The sequence below is a fragment of the Zingiber officinale genome, chromosome 4B (assembly GCF_018446385.1).
Source record: "Zingiber officinale cultivar Zhangliang chromosome 4B, Zo_v1.1, whole genome shotgun sequence".
Classification (NCBI taxonomy): domain Eukaryota; kingdom Viridiplantae; phylum Streptophyta; class Magnoliopsida; order Zingiberales; family Zingiberaceae; genus Zingiber; species Zingiber officinale.
In genome coordinates this window covers 74435094-74455890 of record NC_055993.1, presented here as the reverse complement: position 1 = coordinate 74455890, position 20797 = coordinate 74435094, and the positions used below count along the sequence as shown (strand labels likewise).

Below are 20797 nucleotides of genomic sequence, written 5' to 3'. Positions count from 1 at the left end.
TTCCTTCTCGTATTCAGGAGACTGTACGCATGATTAGTATTATCTGTTATTTGTTTTATTATGTATATCAGTTGTACCTGCTGAGTGTTGGACTCACCCCGCCTCCATTGTTGATATTTTCAGGTTGAGGCTGTCCGGAGCAGTTCCAGTCGCTGGCCCCCCATCTGCACGTGGAGCTAGTTCTCTACTAGATCATTATTTGTTTTATTTTGGCCTTTTTCTTTATCAGACTTTGATTTAGTAGTGTCTTTGGATTTTTCCTATGGATATTGTATGGAGTGATACCTTTTGATGAATTTTTGATATGATATTGGATTTCATTCTACTACGTGCCTGCCTGGACGGCAGAAGAGGTGAGTTCGTTGGATTTGAGCTTTACGAGTGTAGTGGAGTAGGGTGGATTTTGAGTCAGAGTCCTATTGTTATGGAGATCTTTATTAACTGCGTGGTGTTTGTCTTTATTTTTTTGTTATCATTCCAGCCGCCTGTGGCTGATGTATATGTGATATGTAGAAAGTTTCATATTGTCCGCCGTACAGGGGAGATGCTGCCGAAATTTCTTCGGACAGAGACTCCTCTGGGGCGTGACATTGACTTTGTCTTTATTTTATGTATTTACTTTAAGTTTATAAACAAGTGTTTGCCTAACTTAGTCTAAAGATTGAAAAAGGGTTTGTTTGCAATTTTAGACAATTCATCCTCCTCTTGACGGTCGACCGGGGACCTACAGATAGAAGAGCATCTTCTGTTGTCACCTTTTGAAATTTAACCAAGTGAACTTCTCTAGCCTTTCCTCATGATTGATTGGAACATTTCTAATTACGATGGAGAGACTTTTATGTAATGAGTCTATTGCATTTCAACACTTTCTGTGGTCATTTCAATAGAAACGAGTCTTTTTTAAGATTGTTGGACAATCTTGTAGCCAAAAATAGAGGAAAAATATTTGAATTTACAAAAACCAAATTTAAATTTATCCGTTGAATTGACCTGAGCTGATAATCTTAGTATGCCTAGTAGGAAAGGAAGAGTTGCTTGGGATGACTCAATCGGTCAAAAATTTGGGCTGCCTTGTATGCTTGAGTGTAGACTTTCAACTGCCAAGTCTGAGAGCAGACTCCCAACTATCAGTGCAAGAAAGAAAATACTGAGGCCTATTTTCAAATAGTTTCTTAAAACATATTTGTTCTTCCTGGCTGTACTTAGAGGTTATGAAGGATGCCCGTTTCCCAAAATATAATAGTAGAAATATATACACAACCAAGTACTAGTTGTTCGTGACGAATTGAGGAAGTACCCTATTGCGAGTGGAAATACACGACAGAGAGAAGATTTGGAGAATGAAGGTGGATGGAGATTCTCTTCTTTGCTATAACTTTTGCTCCAATCTGGTATTCAATGCACACAAGTCGTGCTCACATATGAGTCAACATGATTCAGTACAATCCGAACCCTAAATTTATATACTCTTACTCACTCACGCATGAGAGAAAAAACCTTTTTCCATATATTTATTCACATCATATATACATATACAACAATATAAATTAACACTAAAACTATAAAACTTTCAATATGAAATTAAAAACTCATTCATAATAAAATCTCCTTTCTCCATTCATATTTTTAACATATTTATCCGTTAAGCTATCAGACAAGACCAGTGAAAGTTTATCAGTTCAGCACATAGGTATGTTTAATAAGAAATAATGTATATATATCTTTTTGATGATAAATAAAAAAATAAAGACATCCTTTATTTTTTTTTCTCAAATGCAAATCTATAATATAACACCTAGAAGTTGGAACTTGATGAAACAAGAGATCTTGTTTCTAAATCCAATTTTATAAACTAGGGAGGGGTTCATTGTAACTTTGCCGTTAGATTGCTAATCTCGATTCTTTTTTGGGGCAAAAAGTTAACTGCGGCAATAAAAGAGCAGCCCACCTTCCCCATCACCACGATCGCCCACCCGTCGTCGTCGTCGGTAGCTCGACTTCCACGCGGACGCAGGATTTCCACTTCCCTGGCTCTTTCCGCTCCTTTCCTCTTCCGCTCCATCGTTGTGGTGGTTCCTTGCCGAGATTCAGAGGCGAATTCAAGATGAGTTCCGGAGAGTTGCTCGAAATCGATCCCTTGGAGCTCAAATTCCCTTGTAAGTTCCATATCCACGCCCTTTTCCTTGTTGTCTGCGTCGTTCTCATTCGGGGGATTTCTTTCGTCGCAATGGCATTATTCCTGTTCTGTTCGTTGAGTTTTTGTTTGATTTTGGTCGCGGCAGTCGAATTGAAGAAGCAGATCTCTTGCTCCATTCAGCTGAAGAACAATTCGGATAATCACATCGCGTTTAAGGTTGCTACTTCTCTTATTTTACCTTCATTTACGTTTTATGCCTGGTGAAGCCCTAGAAAGTTTCAATCTCTAAGCGGTTCGTGCATTCTATTTAGTAAAGTTGGAACTTTTGATTTTGGATTCTGTGATAGGTCAAGACGACAAGCCCGAAGAAGTACTGTGTCAGGCCGAATTCTGGGGTCGTTCTACCACGATCGACATGCGATGTCATTGGTATGCTGTTCTTGGCTCGGTCCCTAAATTTCCTTTGTTAGAAACGGCAATCCTGTATTGTTAATCTAAGAAGAGTTTTACGTTGCATCAGTTACAATGCAAGCTCAGCGTGAAGCTCCCCCTGACATGCAATGCAAAGACAAATTTCTTGTTCAGAGTGTTGTTATTGATCAAGACGCTGCGACTAAAGATGTCACCATTGAAATGGTACTTATATTCTTCTGAGTGCATCCATGGGTGTTACTATAAATTGAGCACTGATAATAACATTCAATCTTGTTTAGTTTGCAAAGGAGTCAGGAAATGTGGTAAATGAGGTTAAATTGCGAGTTCTATATGTCCCACCACCACAACCACCCTCACCAGTGCCTGAGGGGTCTGAGGAGGGCTCATCCCCTAGGCCTTCCTTATCAGACAACGGGAATCTGAATGCCTCAGAATTATTAGATGTGAGTATTATGATATTGGATTATTTCCCATGTTCATATAGAACTTATTATTCCACATTAAGATATTAATTTCCTTATGATCACAGGCAACAAGAGCATATGCTGATGGTATTCAACAAGAAAAACCTTCTGAGGCAAGTTAACTTGCCCTGTTTGCAGAATTTTGTATTATGTTCCATCAAATATATTGATGAATGTGCTCCAGATTTTTCATCTTAAAGGACAGATATAGATAATTAGATATTTCTGCTGGCTGTTTTAAACCTTGCCTATAAGACTGTAATCTTGCAACTGCGGGTGGATAAATTTACCTGGTCAACTATGCCTTTGCCAATCTTACCTTTTCATTCACCTAAATTGCACATGTAGAGTATTCCTAGTTCATATGAGCACCCGGTTTAAATACTTATCCTCTACAATTGATAAAATCATCAAGGTGACTTATCTTCTCATATGCTTTCAAAATATTTCTCTTCTCAGATATTATTACAATAAAAAACTATGTGTGTGTGTGTGTGTGTGTGTGAGTGTGTGTGTGTGTGTGAGAGAGAGAGAGAGAGAGAGAGAGAGAGAGAATAAAAAATGAAACACACCTTAATACTATTAAATGAATATTTTCTTACACATTAGATAGTAACTTTTTGATATGATTTTGCCACTTCATTGCTAAGGTGTGATTCCTAAGTTTCTACAATCTTTTCTACAATCCTTTTACCACTTCATTCCAAATTTCTACTCCCCAAACCTCCCAACACTCAAACTCTTCTTGTGCTACATCAAAATACCAATTTTGCATTTGACAGTTAGATATATTGTATGGAAACAAAACTGAAGGAGTTGCTATGGATTACTCTTCTACATGGGAGAGCGCATGGTTTATTCTAGTGTCTAAAGTAAGTAGAGGTTATCCGCCTAAATGGTTAGTTATTTTGGGTTGGAATAGCCTGCCTTCTATGTAACCACACCTTGGGCAAGAGAGTGCTTTGAGTAACATACGGTTAGATTGCTCTACTCCCATAGTCTTAGATGGGATGGTGTTGGGTCCTTTGAGTGTCTAAGTGAGCAGCTATCCCCCTCCTCATAGGTCAGCTATTTTTCTTTTTGATTGGGCTGCTCATATGAAAACCAACTTGCAGCTCATAGGATTGAGAGGGCCATTTGAGTGCTTAAAGTAAGCGGATGTTACATGCTAGAAGATAGATAAGGCCTAACTGTTTATTTCTGTCTACATGTGATAATTTGGGAATTATGAACAAGTAGAGTTTATGTTGTGTAGTCATCTACTATTTGCTTGCTATTAGGTACTATCTAGGTAAGCTTGTAGAGAGTGTAGGTTTGATATGCAGTTATAGTAGGTAAACCATTTCATACAGTATACCTAATTCAAGAAAGAAAGGAACAATTTTTACCACCCAAATTAAACTTGTCTTCTCTTGGATCCCAACTAATGCTAAATCTTCCTACCACTTGTTCTCCATGATCCGGGCTCTGCGATTCCCACCCTTAAGGCTACGTTTGATTGGGTGTAATGTAATATAGCTTGTAATGTAATCAAATTTGTAATGTAATGTAATCTTGATTACATTATTATGTTTGGTAATATAATGTATGTAATTTTTGATTAAAAGGGTGATTACATTCTTTTGTTTGGTATCCATTATTTTTTATAAGGAATGTAATTCATATTATTATAAAATGACAAAAATATCCTGCGACTTCTACCGACGACCGCTGCATCTCTGTCGGAGCTTGCGTCTGATGACCGATGACGGTCGGCTGGCGACCGGCGATCGACGGCGGCGGCGGCGGCCAATGGGCGGTCGACTAACTAGGGGTATATTCGGCATTCAAATTTTGGTTAAACAGTGACCTCGTAATGTAATCGGATTACATAGTATTTGCTTTGTAATCCAGATTACAAAACTTCACTACCTTTTGTAATCGAGATTACATTACATTATAGGTTTAAAGTTAAAACAAACAAAATAATCAGCCTTGTAATATAATCCTGATTACATTACAAGGCAGATTACATCCTACCAAACGTAGCCTAAATGTGTAGCTATTTTTTGATTTGGATCGGCCCACTCACAGCCTTTTGACAAAATCATTATGAAATAGACAATATCCAGAATTATGGATTAATTAAAGTTGTGTTGAACTAGCTTTCCAGAGATACAAAAGGTATCATCACAATTAAATTATTGTTTAACAATTGTTCTCACATTTATTTTTATAAAGATCACAGAGTTAACTCATCATTCCTTCTCTAAAATTTTTTTATCTCATCCTACTATGTACATTCTAGACAATTCCATGAAGAAATGTCATGCCTATCATGCAACCAACTGTTGCAATTGCATATTGTGTAGGGGTACTAAACAAACCATCACGGGCAATAAGTGCATATGTTCACACCAAAGATGGGCATGCATGCAATACTACATGTAATTCAGTTCATTCTTTCCGCCTTAAGTTCCTTGTTTCAGATGTTTTAGCGTGCCATGGCAGAAGACCACATGTGCTAAATTCACTATAATTTTATTCTTCTGAGATGTGAAATATCCTGGTTACATGTAACTTAAATACATCTATTTGGCAAACTTAGCATTTTATGCTACCATGCATTGTTTTGTGTTCTCCTCGGCTGAGTACTTTGATAATTAGACTGATGTTTTTTTTTTGCTTTCACGCACACTTACATTGAAAATGCACATTTTTTCTGCCTTTTTTGATTAATCATCTTGTAACATTTATTGTGCTAGTAACATTGTGAAGAATTTTGATTAAATGGGGCATTCTACAGTAGTATTTTGATAAGTATTATTTGAATGATTTTATTTGGTGGTCTTTATTAGGTGGGATTGAATCATATGGATGTTGTCTCTTAAAAATGATGCAATATTGTGATGACTGACGAGTGACACATATATGAGTACTACATATGTAAAAGGTCCAAGTGATCAAACTTTTATTAGGGAGATTCATTCTACCAAACAGTTGTCCACATGCTTTCTCCTTGGTTAACATGGATGAAATTTCAAATGTCTTTGTTTTCCACTGAAAGTTATGCTGGAAGGATTGGGAGATTGGAAAGTCAATGTGCAACTTGCCCATCATTAAATTGTTTCACCATGCCCTTTCGATGGCCTATATTAAATGCAAGTGACCTTAATTTGAGAAATTCATTTTGGTCTAATATAACTTCATCTTTTTTTCTTAATTTTCTCCACATAGTTTGTTTGCTGTTTAATTATACAAGCCCTTCAGGTTGTTGTAAGGATGGATTAAGCATGCCGAAAAGTCAAAGTGAGTTCATCCTTGTTACTAATTGTCCCCATTTTGAGGTATTTACGACTTATGAGGGTAAATGAAGAAATATGTATTTATATTAGGCATTATTTTGAAATCCACCTAAGACTATCATTAGAATGCTGCAAGAAGGGCTATAGACTGACTGATAGCCATGCTCACACAATCTCTTTAGACAGAACAAAAGTGTCTGTGCCACAAAAGTATATTATCTTCACCAAGACACCCAACTAGGGCAACTTTTTGATCTTATTTTTCATCTTGTTGGAATTTTTGGGATTGAAGTGGCCTACACCAAACCCACAATTTGCATGTTGTTCAAGCTGCTTTCCTTTAACATTTGGCTCATCCTTGGCAAGTAGGACCACACATCTTTTTTGGAGACCAAATTCAAAGCATCTGTATGCAATTTGTCCTTCTAGCTGTGTAGCTTTGACCCTGAAATTGAGAGAATCTTTGACACTCTTTTGGATAACCATGATAACCAAGTCTTCCTAGGAGTATTGTCTAATGCTTATTTTCCCTTAGTTGTGATGGATTTCTTAATTGCACAATTTTGACCCTTGTTTATCTCACTCTTTAAGTCCTTGTTTAGCACCTTTGACATTGTTGTTATAACTAACTTTGTTTGATAGATGGCCTCAACTATATTTTTTTTGTCTCGTGGATTCCAGTTTCATACTTATCACATCATTAGTTTGCTTAATTCCTCAAACCTTAGTTGTTTCATCGATATGAGTTGTTAGGCATCCCTAGTTCCTGCTTTAAAAGTTTAGACAATGTAAGGTGGTTGTTGCATATTGAGTAAAAAGCTTTAAGCAGTGATAAGAGCATCAACATCAGCTACCTATCTAAAGATTTTATCCTAAATTTTGGATAGGGTAACTAAAAACCCTCTGCATCAGTTGCCCTATCCATTTCCTAAATTTAGATTTGATGAATAGTGATTCTCTAAATTTAGAGAATGAAACCTCTACCCTAAAAATAAAATAATATTTCTTTTTAATCTCTCTCCTTCCACTCAATCTTTTCAATTTCTCTCCTTCCCTCATTCCATAAATATAATAATAAAAAATAGAAGAGAAGAAAATAATAAAAAAATTAAGGAAGATGGAAATTTTAAGGTATTTAATGCAGTGTGTAGTGAAAAGTGATTATCTAAATTTAATAAAGTAGGTTATTTACCCTAAATTTTAGATATAGTAATAGAGAAACTGACGTGGATGCTCTGACACATTACTTTGGTGTTGTATAAGAAACTTAAATTAAATCAAATAACCAAGGCTATTTAAGAGTAATTGCAAACTAGTGCTGGCCCACCTTTTGGTTGGTTAATACAACATGGCTTTAGTCATGGATTCAAATACTGTGTTGTGTTGGTCGACACAGGTGGAATTTTCTATTCTGCCAACGGATTGGCATCGACATGGTGTTGCAATGAAACCGCCACCTTGCAATGTCCTTTGCATGGTCTTGTAGTCACGGAGGCAATCTCGACTCGCGACATTCACCACAAGGTCGTGATTGCCTCCGTTTTTTAATGTAAATTATTTATTTATTTTTCATTTCTATTTTTTATTCTTTAAATTTATTTAGTATTTTTCATTTCTAATCTTTAATTTAAATTCCATCCCTTTTTTTTCTCCTTGATCTGTTAATTTTTTCCTCCTTCATTGTTAATTTTTTCTTGTTCATCCATTTGCAAGGGTAAATAGAGAGGGAAAAAACCTCTTTACTTCATTAACAATAGTTAATTTTTTCCCTCAATCTATACATGAAAATAAACCCTCTTAATGGATGGTTAATTTTTGTTCCATTATCTATCCACAAGGTAACAAAAAAATCCTCTTTAAGATGGAGAAAATTGATTGTTAGACGAAATAAAAAAAAATTAAATATAATATAATTTTGAATCTCATAAAATATACTATTATGAATTAAATTATTATATATATAAATTTAGTTTAATTACTTGATCCTGTCATGTCTACTGGTGTACTTTAATTAATCATAAATTAAATTTGAACTAACTTTCAACATCATAAAATATTACTCAATAGGAATTATCTATAATAATCAAGTATTAATAAAAAATATTTTTTAATTAATATATTTATATTTAAAAAATACTGAAACTGTATTGCAATGGCGCGATAAGGTACCTGGTCATAAATCAAAACTTATTCAAAATCTTAAACTTTGGCTCTATTTATGATATAAGCTTCACTTCCTAGACTCTATCAATAACAAGATTTAGGCTTTTCTCTTATCATTAAGCTAGTCAGTATTGCCTCTTGTTTTCCAATGAAAGTGCTTTTGGTACCTTGGTTCACCATGAACACTTTGTCCTCCCATTAAGTTGGTAACTTATTTATGGTGGTATGTACTCACAAAATGAATATATACTCCATAGGATTATGCATAATGATGGATAACATCATTGTGTTTATAACACAATGAATAAATCTACATTTTGCATGCAATATATCAAATTGATCACCATATGAAATCTGCACAAATGACACTCATTTATCACATGACATATCATATCAGTTAAGCTTGGCATTGACAATGCCATGTAAAACCCTTACATGAAAAAGTGATCTGCATAATATAAAGCACATGATATACAATAATAAAACTAATCAATCTAAGAAATCCATAGTAAAGAAAAAGTTATATATCAACCTAAGTCATCTATGTAATAGTTTTTCTTGCTTTTTTATTTCTCTAAAACTGGTTGATTCATTCTTCGAGTCTGGACTTGTTTATGCGGTCTTGTTCGGTGCAACTTGGAGTCTTGAACTTGAACTATCGACTAGCTTGCAAAAGCAATCCACTTACCCACATGCCACATTGTTCAGTGTTAATTAGATTTCATGATGAGCCAAACTAGAAATTGAATCTCTTATGTGATATAACTTAATGTCTGCCTATGTCTATATCACTGCATATGGAAGTACACAGTTTTTTTGTAGAATTGTGTGAATCATTATCAATTTATTTTCTTGTAATAAATTGTTGGCTTATTTGTTTCACTAGTCTATTGTCATTCTCCTGCTGGATGGAGGATGAGTTGTGTTAGTCGTTCTTTTGAAATTTGTGGATTTTCTTTGTCAATGGTGGCAAAGGCAGTGACTACGCTCGCTCCCAGTGCCTTCGTCAATCCGTCTCAGGGCCAACACGGAGGAGGTAAATCACGGGTGGCTACTATCCTTTAAAATAATGACTGACGCATGAGGGAGACATTTACCTCGGATATGCCGAGATTCGAACCCCAGACCTCATGGTGGCAGCACCTCATGCGCTAGCCACTAGACTGTCCCGAGGAGGCTGGATTTTCTTTGTCAAGAAGGCATGGAGAGTTGCCTCAATTTGAAACTAGTGCAGCCTTGTGCATAGATATGTTGGTGTAATATCTCCTTGGTCAGGGTTAACCAAGTTGACTAAGCTTGAGTTGGCTCAAGCTTGAGTTGGCTCAAGCTTGAGTCTTGAAGTGTGAGTTTCGATGTTTGACAATATATGGAGATTGTAGGTGTAATCGTCCGATTGGAGAGATTGTTGGTGCAATTCCCCTCTGGTCAAGGTTTGACCAGTTTGAATTGAAGAAGAGTCAAGTAGGACAAGGCCGACCGATTACTTGACCGGGAAAGTCCTAACTGGAGGTTAGGTAAAGGTAAGTCCAACAGGAAGGTTGGCAGAAAGGAAAATCCAAGTGGGTTGACCGGACACTTGGTGGTGAAAGTCCGAGTGAAATCGGGTAGTGGGAAAATCCTGGTGAGTGAAGCTAGGTGAAAATCCTAATGAGTGAAGCTACGTGAAAGTTCTGGTGAGTGAAGTCAGACAGGTGAAAATCCTGGTGAGTTAAGCCAGGTGAAAATCCTAGTGAGTGAAGTTAGGTGAAAGTGAAGTCAGGCCGTGTGAAAATCCTGGTGAGTGAAGCCAGGTGAAAATCCTGGTGAGTGAAGCTAGGTGAAAGTCCTAGTGAGTGAAGCCAGACAGATAGAAAGTCCTAGTGAATGAAGCTAGGCAGATGGAAAGACATGGTGAGTGAAGCCAGACACGTGAAAATCCAGGTGGGTCAAGGTTGACTGGACACATGGTGCTGGGAAGTCCAAGTAGGTCAAAGAAGAGATCGGATACTTGGCATAAGGAAATCTAGATGGGTCAAGGATGACCAGACATCTAGTGGAAGGAAGTCCAAGTGGGTCATGGAGGACCGGATACTTGGCACAAGACGGTAGTCTAAGTGGGTTAAGGTTGACCGATCACTTATTGCAAGGAGAAAAGTCCAAGTGGGTTAAAGGATTGACCGAACACTTGGTGAAGAAGTCCCAGCAGTTCAAGGTTGATCAGATACTAGGCATGAGGAGTTCCAACAGGTCACGGTTGACCGGATGTTGGATTTGGGTGTTGGATCGAGTAATTCGCTAGGGGGGGTAAATAGTGATTTAAAAAATTATCGTAGAAAATCGAGTACGTAGCGAAAAAATAAAAGCGAGAACAGAACAATGCTAACACAACCAATTTTACTTGGTTCGGAGCCTTCGTCGACTACTACTCCAAGGCCTGCACTCGTTTAGTGCTTTCGTTGGGCAATCCACTAGTAGTTCGAAAATGTGATTACAATTAAAGTACATGAACTTTGGAAAAGAAATACCGACAATAGTAAGGGAAATAAAAGGCAGCACGTTGTCGGAGTAGCTTCGCAACGTCGCAGGAGCACAACACAGTAGAGCAAGCGTTGGAAGATTTTGTTGTGAGTTGTTTGCTCCAGGGCTCACCCTCTTTGTTTAGGAGGCTCCGTGCGTCCGGATCCCTTCCGGGCTCCTGGAATGTGACGTAGCCTAGCCAACCATAGAGCTCCATATGGCGACGCGCGATGGGGATAAAGTTTGCATTTCGGGCGCTCGGATCCCTTCCGGGCGCTCAGATCTCCATTTTCCAGCTACCTGCAAGAAAACGTTAGTCCGAGGCGGAATGTAAATTATACAACCCTGCAAAACAAAGTGTTAGCATAATTTATATAAGGAACAAGTAATTAGATTTCGTCTCGCCGAGACTGAAATCTAGTCAAGATCTCAACTTAGAGTTCCGAAATAGTTCTAAGTTGGATCGGCATCTAAGTTCCCTTCCTGGGAACGCGTCCTCAAAGTCACTCCCCTCTAGTGACTTATCTTTACTTACCTGCCAGACGTCCGGTCAGTCCGTCGACCCGTCTGGACTTCGTGCTAGCTACCCGGTCAGTCCGTTGACCTAGCAACACTGAGTTAGCACAGTAGATAAAAATAGTACAGTAAACCTAGGGTTACCTCCCTAGGGTTGCCTAGCTTCACTTACTAGGACTTCCATTGCCTGGCTTCACTCACCAGGACTTTCTCCACCTAACTTCACTCACTAGGGTCTGGCTTCACTCACCAGGACTTCCTCCACCTAACTTCACTCACTATGGTCCGACTTTACTTATCAGGACTTCCACTACCTAGCTTCACTCACTAGGGCCCGACTTCACTCACCGGGACTTCCACCACCTAGCTTTTGGTTAGAACTTACCTTTGTTAGTTATCTGGTCCTGACTAGACTTCTCTCTCTAAAACATCAAGTCCTGTTTGGGTCAACCCTTGGTCATATTGTCAAACATCGAAATCCTAAAGGTCAATTGCACCAACATTGGGGACCCTTGAGCTTGAGTTAAGCAAGTCAAGGGTGGTCACTGAAGCCCAATCGATCAGCCGATCGATTGGGAGAGTGCTGCGATAAACAACAGCCCAATCGATCGGCCGATCGATTGGGAGCCTTTATCGCGAGCACAGAATGCATCTCAATTGATCGGTCGATCGATTGGGCACCGCCAATCGATCGGTCGATCGATTGGGGGTTGGAATTCTCGCGCGATGCGAGAAAGGTTGAATCGTTCGGGCGATCGATTCAGGCCTTTTCTAGCAGAGCACGGAGGCGCTCTGAAACGATCAGCCGATCATTCATGCCTCCCCAATCGATCGATCAATCGATTGGGATATGCCAGTTGTGAAGGGAGCGCATAGTTTTAAGCTGTGGCGAGCTTTCTTCTCCGGGCAGCTCTCCACTTTCTCTTCTCACGATTCTCTCGAGTGATCTCGCCAGTTCTTGAAGCTTCTTGGAGCAAAGTGTTGTTGTACTTCCAAGGTCAAGAGGCATTCCACACAATAAGAAGAAGCTAGCTAGGGTTTTCATTTGTATAAATCTTGTAAGATATTCTTTGTATTCACTTCTTCTTTTCTTCTTGTTGTATTGAGAGTTTGTACAAGGCTTCTCCGCCTTCGGTAGTTACCGAGAAGGAGTGTTTTTCATATTGGAGAGTGCGTCGTGTGTGGATCCTTGGATTAGTCAACTCTTCTTGAGGTGGATACCAAGTAAATCTATTTGTTAGCGTTGTGAGTCTTGTTTTGAGTTCTTTCCGCTGCATATCAACAACACCGAAGCAAGCTCACGAAGCGCGACGAGCTATTCACCCTCTCTCTAGCTACAAATCGACACTAACAAATGGTATCAGAGCGAGGTTGCTCTTCACCGGAATCATCATCGGAAAGGGCGATAAGTTAAAGGGAGAAGAAGTTGAAGCAAGTTCAACAAAGTCAAAGACTTCATAAGAGCTCAACTTCAAATGGAATTCTAAGATGGATTTGGATACGACACAAGGGTGCCTCCACCATTAACAATGATAAGCTTCTATTCTTGGAAATCAAGAAGTGAAAATTTCTTTATGATGGAAATAGAGCAATGATTTGCTCTCATGGAAGGCTTTGAAGCTCCAAAAGATTCAAAAGGCAAAATTCTCAAGAAAAGCAAATGGAGTAGAGCAAATTCAAAGGAGTGAGGCCAATGACAAGGTGACCAAGCTATTGGTCAATCTATTGCCTAGCAACATCTTGAAGCAAGTGGGAGAATTTGAAGATGCCAAGGAGCTATGGAGCAAATTGACTAAAATCCATGAGGTCCCCTAAAGAGAAATCCAAAGAGGGCGACTCATTGGATTAAGACCAAGAGGAAGAGAGAGGACTCCGAAGTTGAGAGATGCTCAATTTCCGAAGAAGAAGTCCAAGAAGCTTCATCCTCAAAGGAGTGCAACCAAAAGAACAAAGAGGGAGTATACTCTTTGTTTCATGTGCAAGAGGATGCAGATAAAGAGGCCTCCACCTCTAGGATTGAGGGGGAGCGTCATTCCTTGACATCGGAGCAAGAAGAATCTTCTACCTCCGAGTCAAATGAAGAAGAAGATGGTGGCACCAGTTGACCAAGAAAAAGGGTCAAGTGATACCAAAAGCTAAGGAGAAACCTAAGGAGGTCGGCCCCTTGACAAAGAAGAGCAAGGAATACATTGTGTGTTTCTTATGTCATCAAAAAGGACATTATCGGAGCCCATGTCCAAAGGAGAAGAAACTGATCAAAGTCAAAGGAGGAAGCACAAGTTAAGGAGGAGTTTTCAAAGTAAAATCCAAAGTATCATTTATTTAGCCTATTCCTTTAAGTCATGATAAAAAATATGTTAGGTCTAGTTTATATCATTTTAATGCTATTTATCATGAAAATAGGAAGCATGATAGAATTAAAGAAAATTATGTAGCTTATCATGCTAAAACCACTCAACCTAAGGTTAGAAAGGTAGATAACAAATTAGGCAATAATTCTAAGGGCTTTAAGTATATGCCTAAGAAAAGGAAAAATCAAGGCCTTAATGAAAAATATAAGGTTGAGGAGTTATGGAAGGAAAATCAAGTCTTGAGGTTAAGACTTGATAAATTAGAGAGGACCCTTAGAAAATCACACATGAAGAACAAGGGTCCAAGAACAAAAGCCTAGGTTTAGGACATCAAGATCCATCCAATGGTCGTAGAGGTTTGGGGTACAAACCTAAGGCTAAAAAGGATGTGACATCTTATCATAGGGTTCCATATAACTATGGAACCAACCCTAGGTCTATGGGTCAAGTCAAAGATACAAGGGAAGTTATCCCTAGAAGTATTTTTACCAAGACCAATGTGACTAAGACTTCTAAGAAGTCTAAGAAAGTCACTAAGAAGGTCACAAGGGAAGCAATTCCTAAAGTTGACTTAGAGGAAGTGAACAAGACTTCTAAGAAGCCTAAGAAGGTCACTAGAAAGGTATCTAGGGAAGTCATCCCTAGTGAATACCTAGAACATCTAACTAGCACCAATAGGTTTTGGGTTTCTAGGAGTATATTCTCCACACCCTAGATGGGTTAGAGAGTGTCAACTCTAAATGGGTAGGGTGGTTAACCCAACTTTGATAAAATTGACACTTTGAGGCATTTTCAAGGTTTTTGTTAACCTTTGAAAATGAAAAAGATTAATTGTTTACTCTTTGGAAGAGTAAAATGTGCCAAAATTTGAGGAATTACACTTGATTTAAATTGGCGCAACTAACCAAGAGTAAAAGAAATGTCAAGTTGGGTTTTGACATTTTCTTGAGAAAATATGGGCAATCTAGGATTAGAGTTTAATTTAGCATACTTAAATAGATTATTTAGGTATGTTTTATTTATGCTAATTTGTCATGATTGTTTGCCCATCATATGCCATGACATCATATTTTACATTCATTCGTATTATGAAAAACAAACAAAAATACCATGTCATGTCATACATACATCATGTAGCTATAGTATGTTTTCTTTTGAAAATACTTATTTTGATGTATGCCATAAAATCATCATGCATTAGTTTTAAATTCCGACAATGACATTTACTAACAAATGACATCCAAGGTGGATGTTCATAAATTAAAATGCCTAGATAGATATGCATGATCCCTAGTTTAGGATAAAACCAAAATCTACATCTCACAAAGACTATAAGGTGACTTGTATGTGTTTTAGTACACATTAGATACAAGTGAGATGCTAGGATGATGAACATGACTCAAGATGTTGATTTAGTGCATCTATCTGAGTTTTGGTTTCATCAAAACACATAGTTATGTTTACTCCAATCATTAGGAAAGCTAATGTACAAGTCATGTGCATTGAGCCCAAAGAACATGGTTGGAAATTGGTGTTGAAGATCATTTTAAATATACTTTGGAAAATCTTAATGAAAACTATCTTTTGATAGTAATCATCATTAAAAAGTTATACACAAAACTTGAAAGAAACATTGAAGTTTTTACAAGTTTCCAATTTTGTGTCAATATTTGAAAATAAGGTTGCTAGATCGATCAGTCGATTGATTCAAGCTTTTTCTCCGCGAACAGAAGCTCGCGGAATCGATCGCTGGATCGATTGAAATGACTTCAATTGATTGAGTCCCAACTCCAATCGATTGAGAAGGCTGATTTTGGCTGGGAAAGTCTGATTTCAACATTTTAAGCCATTTTTAGTCTCTTTAACTACTCCTAATCTCTTGGAATATATTTATATACATTTAAGGATAGTTTTCATGATGAAAACAAGGAGAAATGGTTAAGGAACACTTGGTTGAAGTTTAAGATGAGGTTGGTTTCAATATTGAATCTTTTAAACCTCAAAACTTCAATTTTTGGGTTTCCTAAAGGCTTAGGGATTTCAAGTCATTGTTGGTGCAATGATAGAAGTTTGGAGCATGCCTTTAGGGGGAGTCACTATTTAAGGACATGAAATTTTTTTTTTTTTCAAACACCATGGAAGATGGTTAACCTTCGTTAGAGTAAATGAAAAACAATGGAGAGTGGATATCTTCATTGTTGATGCTTTAGGATGAGCATTATGAAGTGGATTAATGCTCAAGGGTGAGCATTGAATACAATGAAGGGTATGAGACCTTCATTGTTGGAATGATGAATGCTCTATGATGAGCATTGTGAATTGGTTAATGCTCAATGGTGAGCATTGAAGACAATGAAGGGTATGAGACCTTTATTGTGATGTTGTTACCAACCAGGATTGTTGTGAACAACATATAGATAACTCTTGCGAGAGTTTTTGATGTGTGCCAAAGGGGGAGAATGTAGAGTTTAAGTTAGACCTTCATTACCTAAAGAGGGAGTTTACCCTCTAAGAAAGGGAGAGAATGGAGGAAATCCTCATTCATGCTTTGGCATGAAGGGAAGTTGAGGCTATGAGATTAGCCCAACTTAAAGGTATTGTTAAACATCAAAAAGGGGGAGATTGTTGGTGCAATATCCTCTGGGTCAGGTTGACCAAGTTGACTAAGCTTGAGTTGTCTCAAGCTTGAGTCTTGAAGTGTGAGTTTTGATGTTTGACAATATATGGAGATTGCAGGTGTAATCGTTCGATTGGAGAGATTGTTGGTGCAATTCCCCTCTGGTCAAGGGTTTGACCAGTTTGAATTGAAGAAGAGTCAAGTAGGTCAAGGCTGACTGATTACTTGACTGGGAAATTCCTAATGGGAGGTTAGACAAAGACAAGTCGGAAGGTTGGCAGAAAGGAAAATCAAAGTGGGTTAGTGTTGACCAGACACTTGGTGGTGAAAATCCCGGTGAGTGAAGTCGGGTAGTGGGAAAATCTTGGTGAGTGAAGTCAGGTGAAAATCCTAGTGAGTGAAGCTAGGTGAAAGTCCTGGTAAGTGAAGCCAGACAGGTGAAAATCCTAGTGAGTGAAGCCAGGTGAAAATCCTAGTGTGTGAAGCTAGGTGAAAGTGAAGTCAGACAGTGTGAAAATTCTGGTGAGTGAAGCCAGGTGCAAATCTTAGTAAGTGAAGTTAGGTGAAAGTCTTGGTGAGTGAAGCCAGACAGATAGAAAGTCCTAGTGAGTGAAGCTAGGCAGACAGAAAGTCCTAGTGAGTGAAGCTAGGCAGATAGAAAGTCCTAGTGAGTGAAGCCAAGCACATGAAAATCTAGGTGAGTCAAGGTTGTTGGACACCTGGTGTTGGGAAGTCCAAGTAGATCAAAGGAGAGACCGGATACTTGGCATAAGGAAATCCAGATGGGTCAAGGATGACCGGACATCTGGTGGAAGGAAGTCCAAGTGGGTCATGGAGGACCGGACACTTGGCACGAGATGGTAAGTCCAAGTGGGTCAAGGTTGACCGGTTATTTGGCACGAGGAGAAAGGTCAACGTGGGTCAAAGGATTGACCGAACACTTGGTGAAGAAGTCCTAGCAGGTCAAGGTTGACCAGATGCTAGGCATGAGGAGTTCCAACAGATCACGGTTGACCGGATGTTGGATTTGGGGACCCTTGAGCTTGAGTTAAGCAAGTCAAGGGTGGTCAATTGATCAGCCGATCGATTAGACGGAAGCCCAATCGATCAGTCGATCGATTGGGAGAGTGCTACGATAAACAACAACCCAATCGATCGACTGATCGATTGAGAGCTTTTATCGTGAGCACAGAATGCAACTTAATCGACCGGTCGATTGATTGGGGGCTGAAATTCTCGCGCGACGCGAGAAAGGTTGAATCGATCGGGCGATCGATTCAGGCCTTTTTCAGCAGAGCACAGCGGTGCTCTGAATCGATCAGCTGATCGATTCAAGCCTCCCCAATCGATTGATCAATCGATTGAGATATGACCGTTGCAAAGGGAGCACACAGTTTTAAGCCGTGGCGAGCTTTCTTCTCCGGGCAGCTTTCCGCTTCCTCTTCTCACGATTCTCTCAGATCTCGCCAGTTCTTGAAGTTTCTTGGAGCAAAGTGTTGTTGCACTTCCAAGGTCAAAAGGCGTTCCACACAAGAAGAAGAAGCTAGTTAGGGTTTTCATTTGTATAAATCTTGTAAGATATTCTTTGTATTCGCTTCTTCATTTCTTCTTGTTGTATTGAGAGTTTGTACAAGGGTAGTTACCGAGAAGGAGTATTTTTCATAGTGGAGAGTGCGTCTTGTGTGGATTCTTGGATTAGTCAACTCTTCTTGAGGTGGATACCAAGTAAATCTACGTGTTAACGTTGTGAGTCTTGTCTCGAGTTCTTTCCTAGATAATGTATTCCAATTTGAAAGAGTTGCTGCTGATGGTGGAAATGCCATTGGTTGGGTCTCACATTTTGCTTAGATGATGAACTACTGTTAATTTGTTCAGGCTATGATTGGGTTATCAAATTAATGGATGGTTGTCCCATGGATTGGCTCGTGATAGTAGAATTACTTTTTGCCCCAGTGATCATCAGGAGAAGGCATGGGGTCAACCAATAAACACTTGTGCAAGTGTACTTGTTAGTTTCTATGTGCTTCTCAAGCATGACCAACAACATAGGCTCCACATCTTCACTGAAGAAAATGAGAACTAAGGAGTGTTTCATTTGACTTAATTTTAGTTATATTAAAAAAGCAATCCTATGTCAAGTTGATCCCCTGTAAACTGATAAATGCTTGTGCAAGAGTTAGACCAATTTTATAGGATTTGGGAAAAAGCTATATAACATGTTTAGAATAATAATAATATCAAGTCTAATTCCAAATACAATTCCTTCTCTTTATCCTATTTTGATAACATATGGGGTTCTTTTTATCTTAACAAGTCCAAAGATCTTTTTTCACCTCCTCTATTTACAGTTGCAGTTATTCTCACCTCAGTGTTATATGATTTTGTGCATCTAACATAATTTTTTTCATATGCCATGTCCTTGACTGATTATATTTTCCTGATATTTGATGTTTGTTTTACTTCATCAATATAGGATAATTTTTACCTATGAAGAGTTCGTTATTATACTTCTGTTTCCAACATTCTGAATTCAATGAGATGATTAATGTTCATTCATTATCAACCAACTCAAGAGGACTTTTTTTTTTTGTTCATCCCTAGGCAGATAAATTTTGTGGACTTCTAAATGCTTGATTGATCATCAGTTGCAATAGGCTGTTCTACCAGAATGAGCAACTTCATTATCCTAACAATTTAATTTATCTTTTGGATGTATAATTTGAACGCATAGCAAATTTTTGTTGTCACTCCAGCTTCTTACACACTTTCTTAAACATATTACCTTGAAGTATTTCGCATTGCATTGAGGTTATACTTTTGAATGCATAATTCTTATACTTGTATCCGCAAGTTTTCAGCTCTTCAATTCCTGATCGCTAATGCTATATCTGAATTGCTGCTTGTCTTTGCATTTATATTTTGCTGATTTTTTCTTCATACAGAATATTGCCCTACTTACGAAGTTGACTGAGGAGAAGAATGCTGCTGTTGAACAGAACAAGAAACTTAAACAAGAACTGGTAAGGCTTCAAATGGTTAACCACGCCCCAGAATTCTTTCTCCTGTTAAATTGCATCTTTTATCACATGAGATTCTGTGTTGCTAGGTGATAATTTCACTATAATCATGAAGCCAGTAGTGACAGCTCTTAAGATCTCTTAAACCATTTTTTTAAAAATTATTTTCACTAGAGCTTTCTGCTGTCTCTCTTTACCTTCACACCTTTAGCTCTAATCAAAAGTTTCACCATAAAATCTTTGGCCATTTCTGAATACAGTGGATCACATCACATTCTTGCAAATTTTTTTCTTTATAACAAGGCACATGCAATTTTTGAATACACGAACATTTCCTGTATGTTCATGCAAAATTGATAGCAGCCTCACTTCGGCAAGCAAACTGCTTGTGTAAAAGGAAAAAAAGGGAAGTTGTTAACTTGTCTTTGCTCGATCTATGCAGGAACTTGTGAGGCGAGAAGTGAGCATGACACAAGGTGGCTTCTCGTTGATGTTTGTGATCATTATTGCCTTGCTTGGAGTTGTCCTGGGCTACATGTTCAAGAAGTGACTACTGCTTGCAGCTCTTTTTGAACACATTGGTTTGACCAATGACTTGCGCTGAGTACTCACTCATGGGTTCTGTTTGTAGTTCTTTCGCGGTCACTCTGTTTATGAAACTTTGTGGATGTGTGTAGTCGTGTTTAGTCTGAGAACTAGGTATCCTTTCCCATTTTATTCGTAACATAGAAATAACATTGGCATTCACACGGATAATTTGGTTGAGATAGCATAGAAATAACATTGGCGTTCACCTGGATAATTTCCTTGTGACAGTGTTACTACCAATTAATCTACAAAACAATTACTAGCACAAATGAGTCATCATTCTTTTATTATTTCATTATTATTTGAATTTGAGGGTGTGATTTTTAGACCAATTCTTATGAGTATGCTTTTGGGCTTCTTTGACATGATGCTTAAATACTGAAAATCACAGCCATTGAGGTGTTTCTTGTTATTGAAATTGTCTTCGAACTGCTGTTAGTTTTTTCTACAATGCATGATGTTGGATTCATAAGTAAAACTAAAGTTCGATTGTGATATTTATTCACAAGCAATCATTTTTTTGTAATTTTACAAGGCAGTAGTATCCCAAGGGAATGCACAATCTCTCTGTTGCCATTGTATTGTCTAGCTCAAGCCACTGATGATTTCAATTCAATGCAAAGGTAGGCGAACTTTGTGTTTGCACTCATTTTTACTTTTTCTGGTAGGGATGTTGGTTGAAGGTTATTGTTGAGAATCTTCGTTATGTACCTAAGGTTATATTATTTA

At 38.2% G+C, this 20797-nt stretch overlaps 1 protein-coding gene across 1 annotated transcript; it reads left to right on the top strand.

The window, feature by feature from the left end:
• The first annotated feature begins 1925 nt into the window (after positions 1–1925).
• LOC121975155 (vesicle-associated protein 1-2-like) lies at positions 1926–20337 on the top strand. The gene is made up of 8 exons (XM_042526603.1): positions 1926–2156; positions 2283–2353; positions 2485–2566; positions 2658–2773; positions 2851–3015; positions 3102–3149; positions 19406–19483; positions 19923–20337. The coding sequence occupies exons 1-8, from the start codon at positions 2105–2107 to the stop codon at positions 20028–20030; spliced, it is 720 nt and encodes a 239-aa protein (XP_042382537.1). The 5' UTR covers positions 1926–2104; the 3' UTR covers positions 20031–20337.
• The last annotated feature ends 460 nt before the right edge of the window (positions 20338–20797 follow it).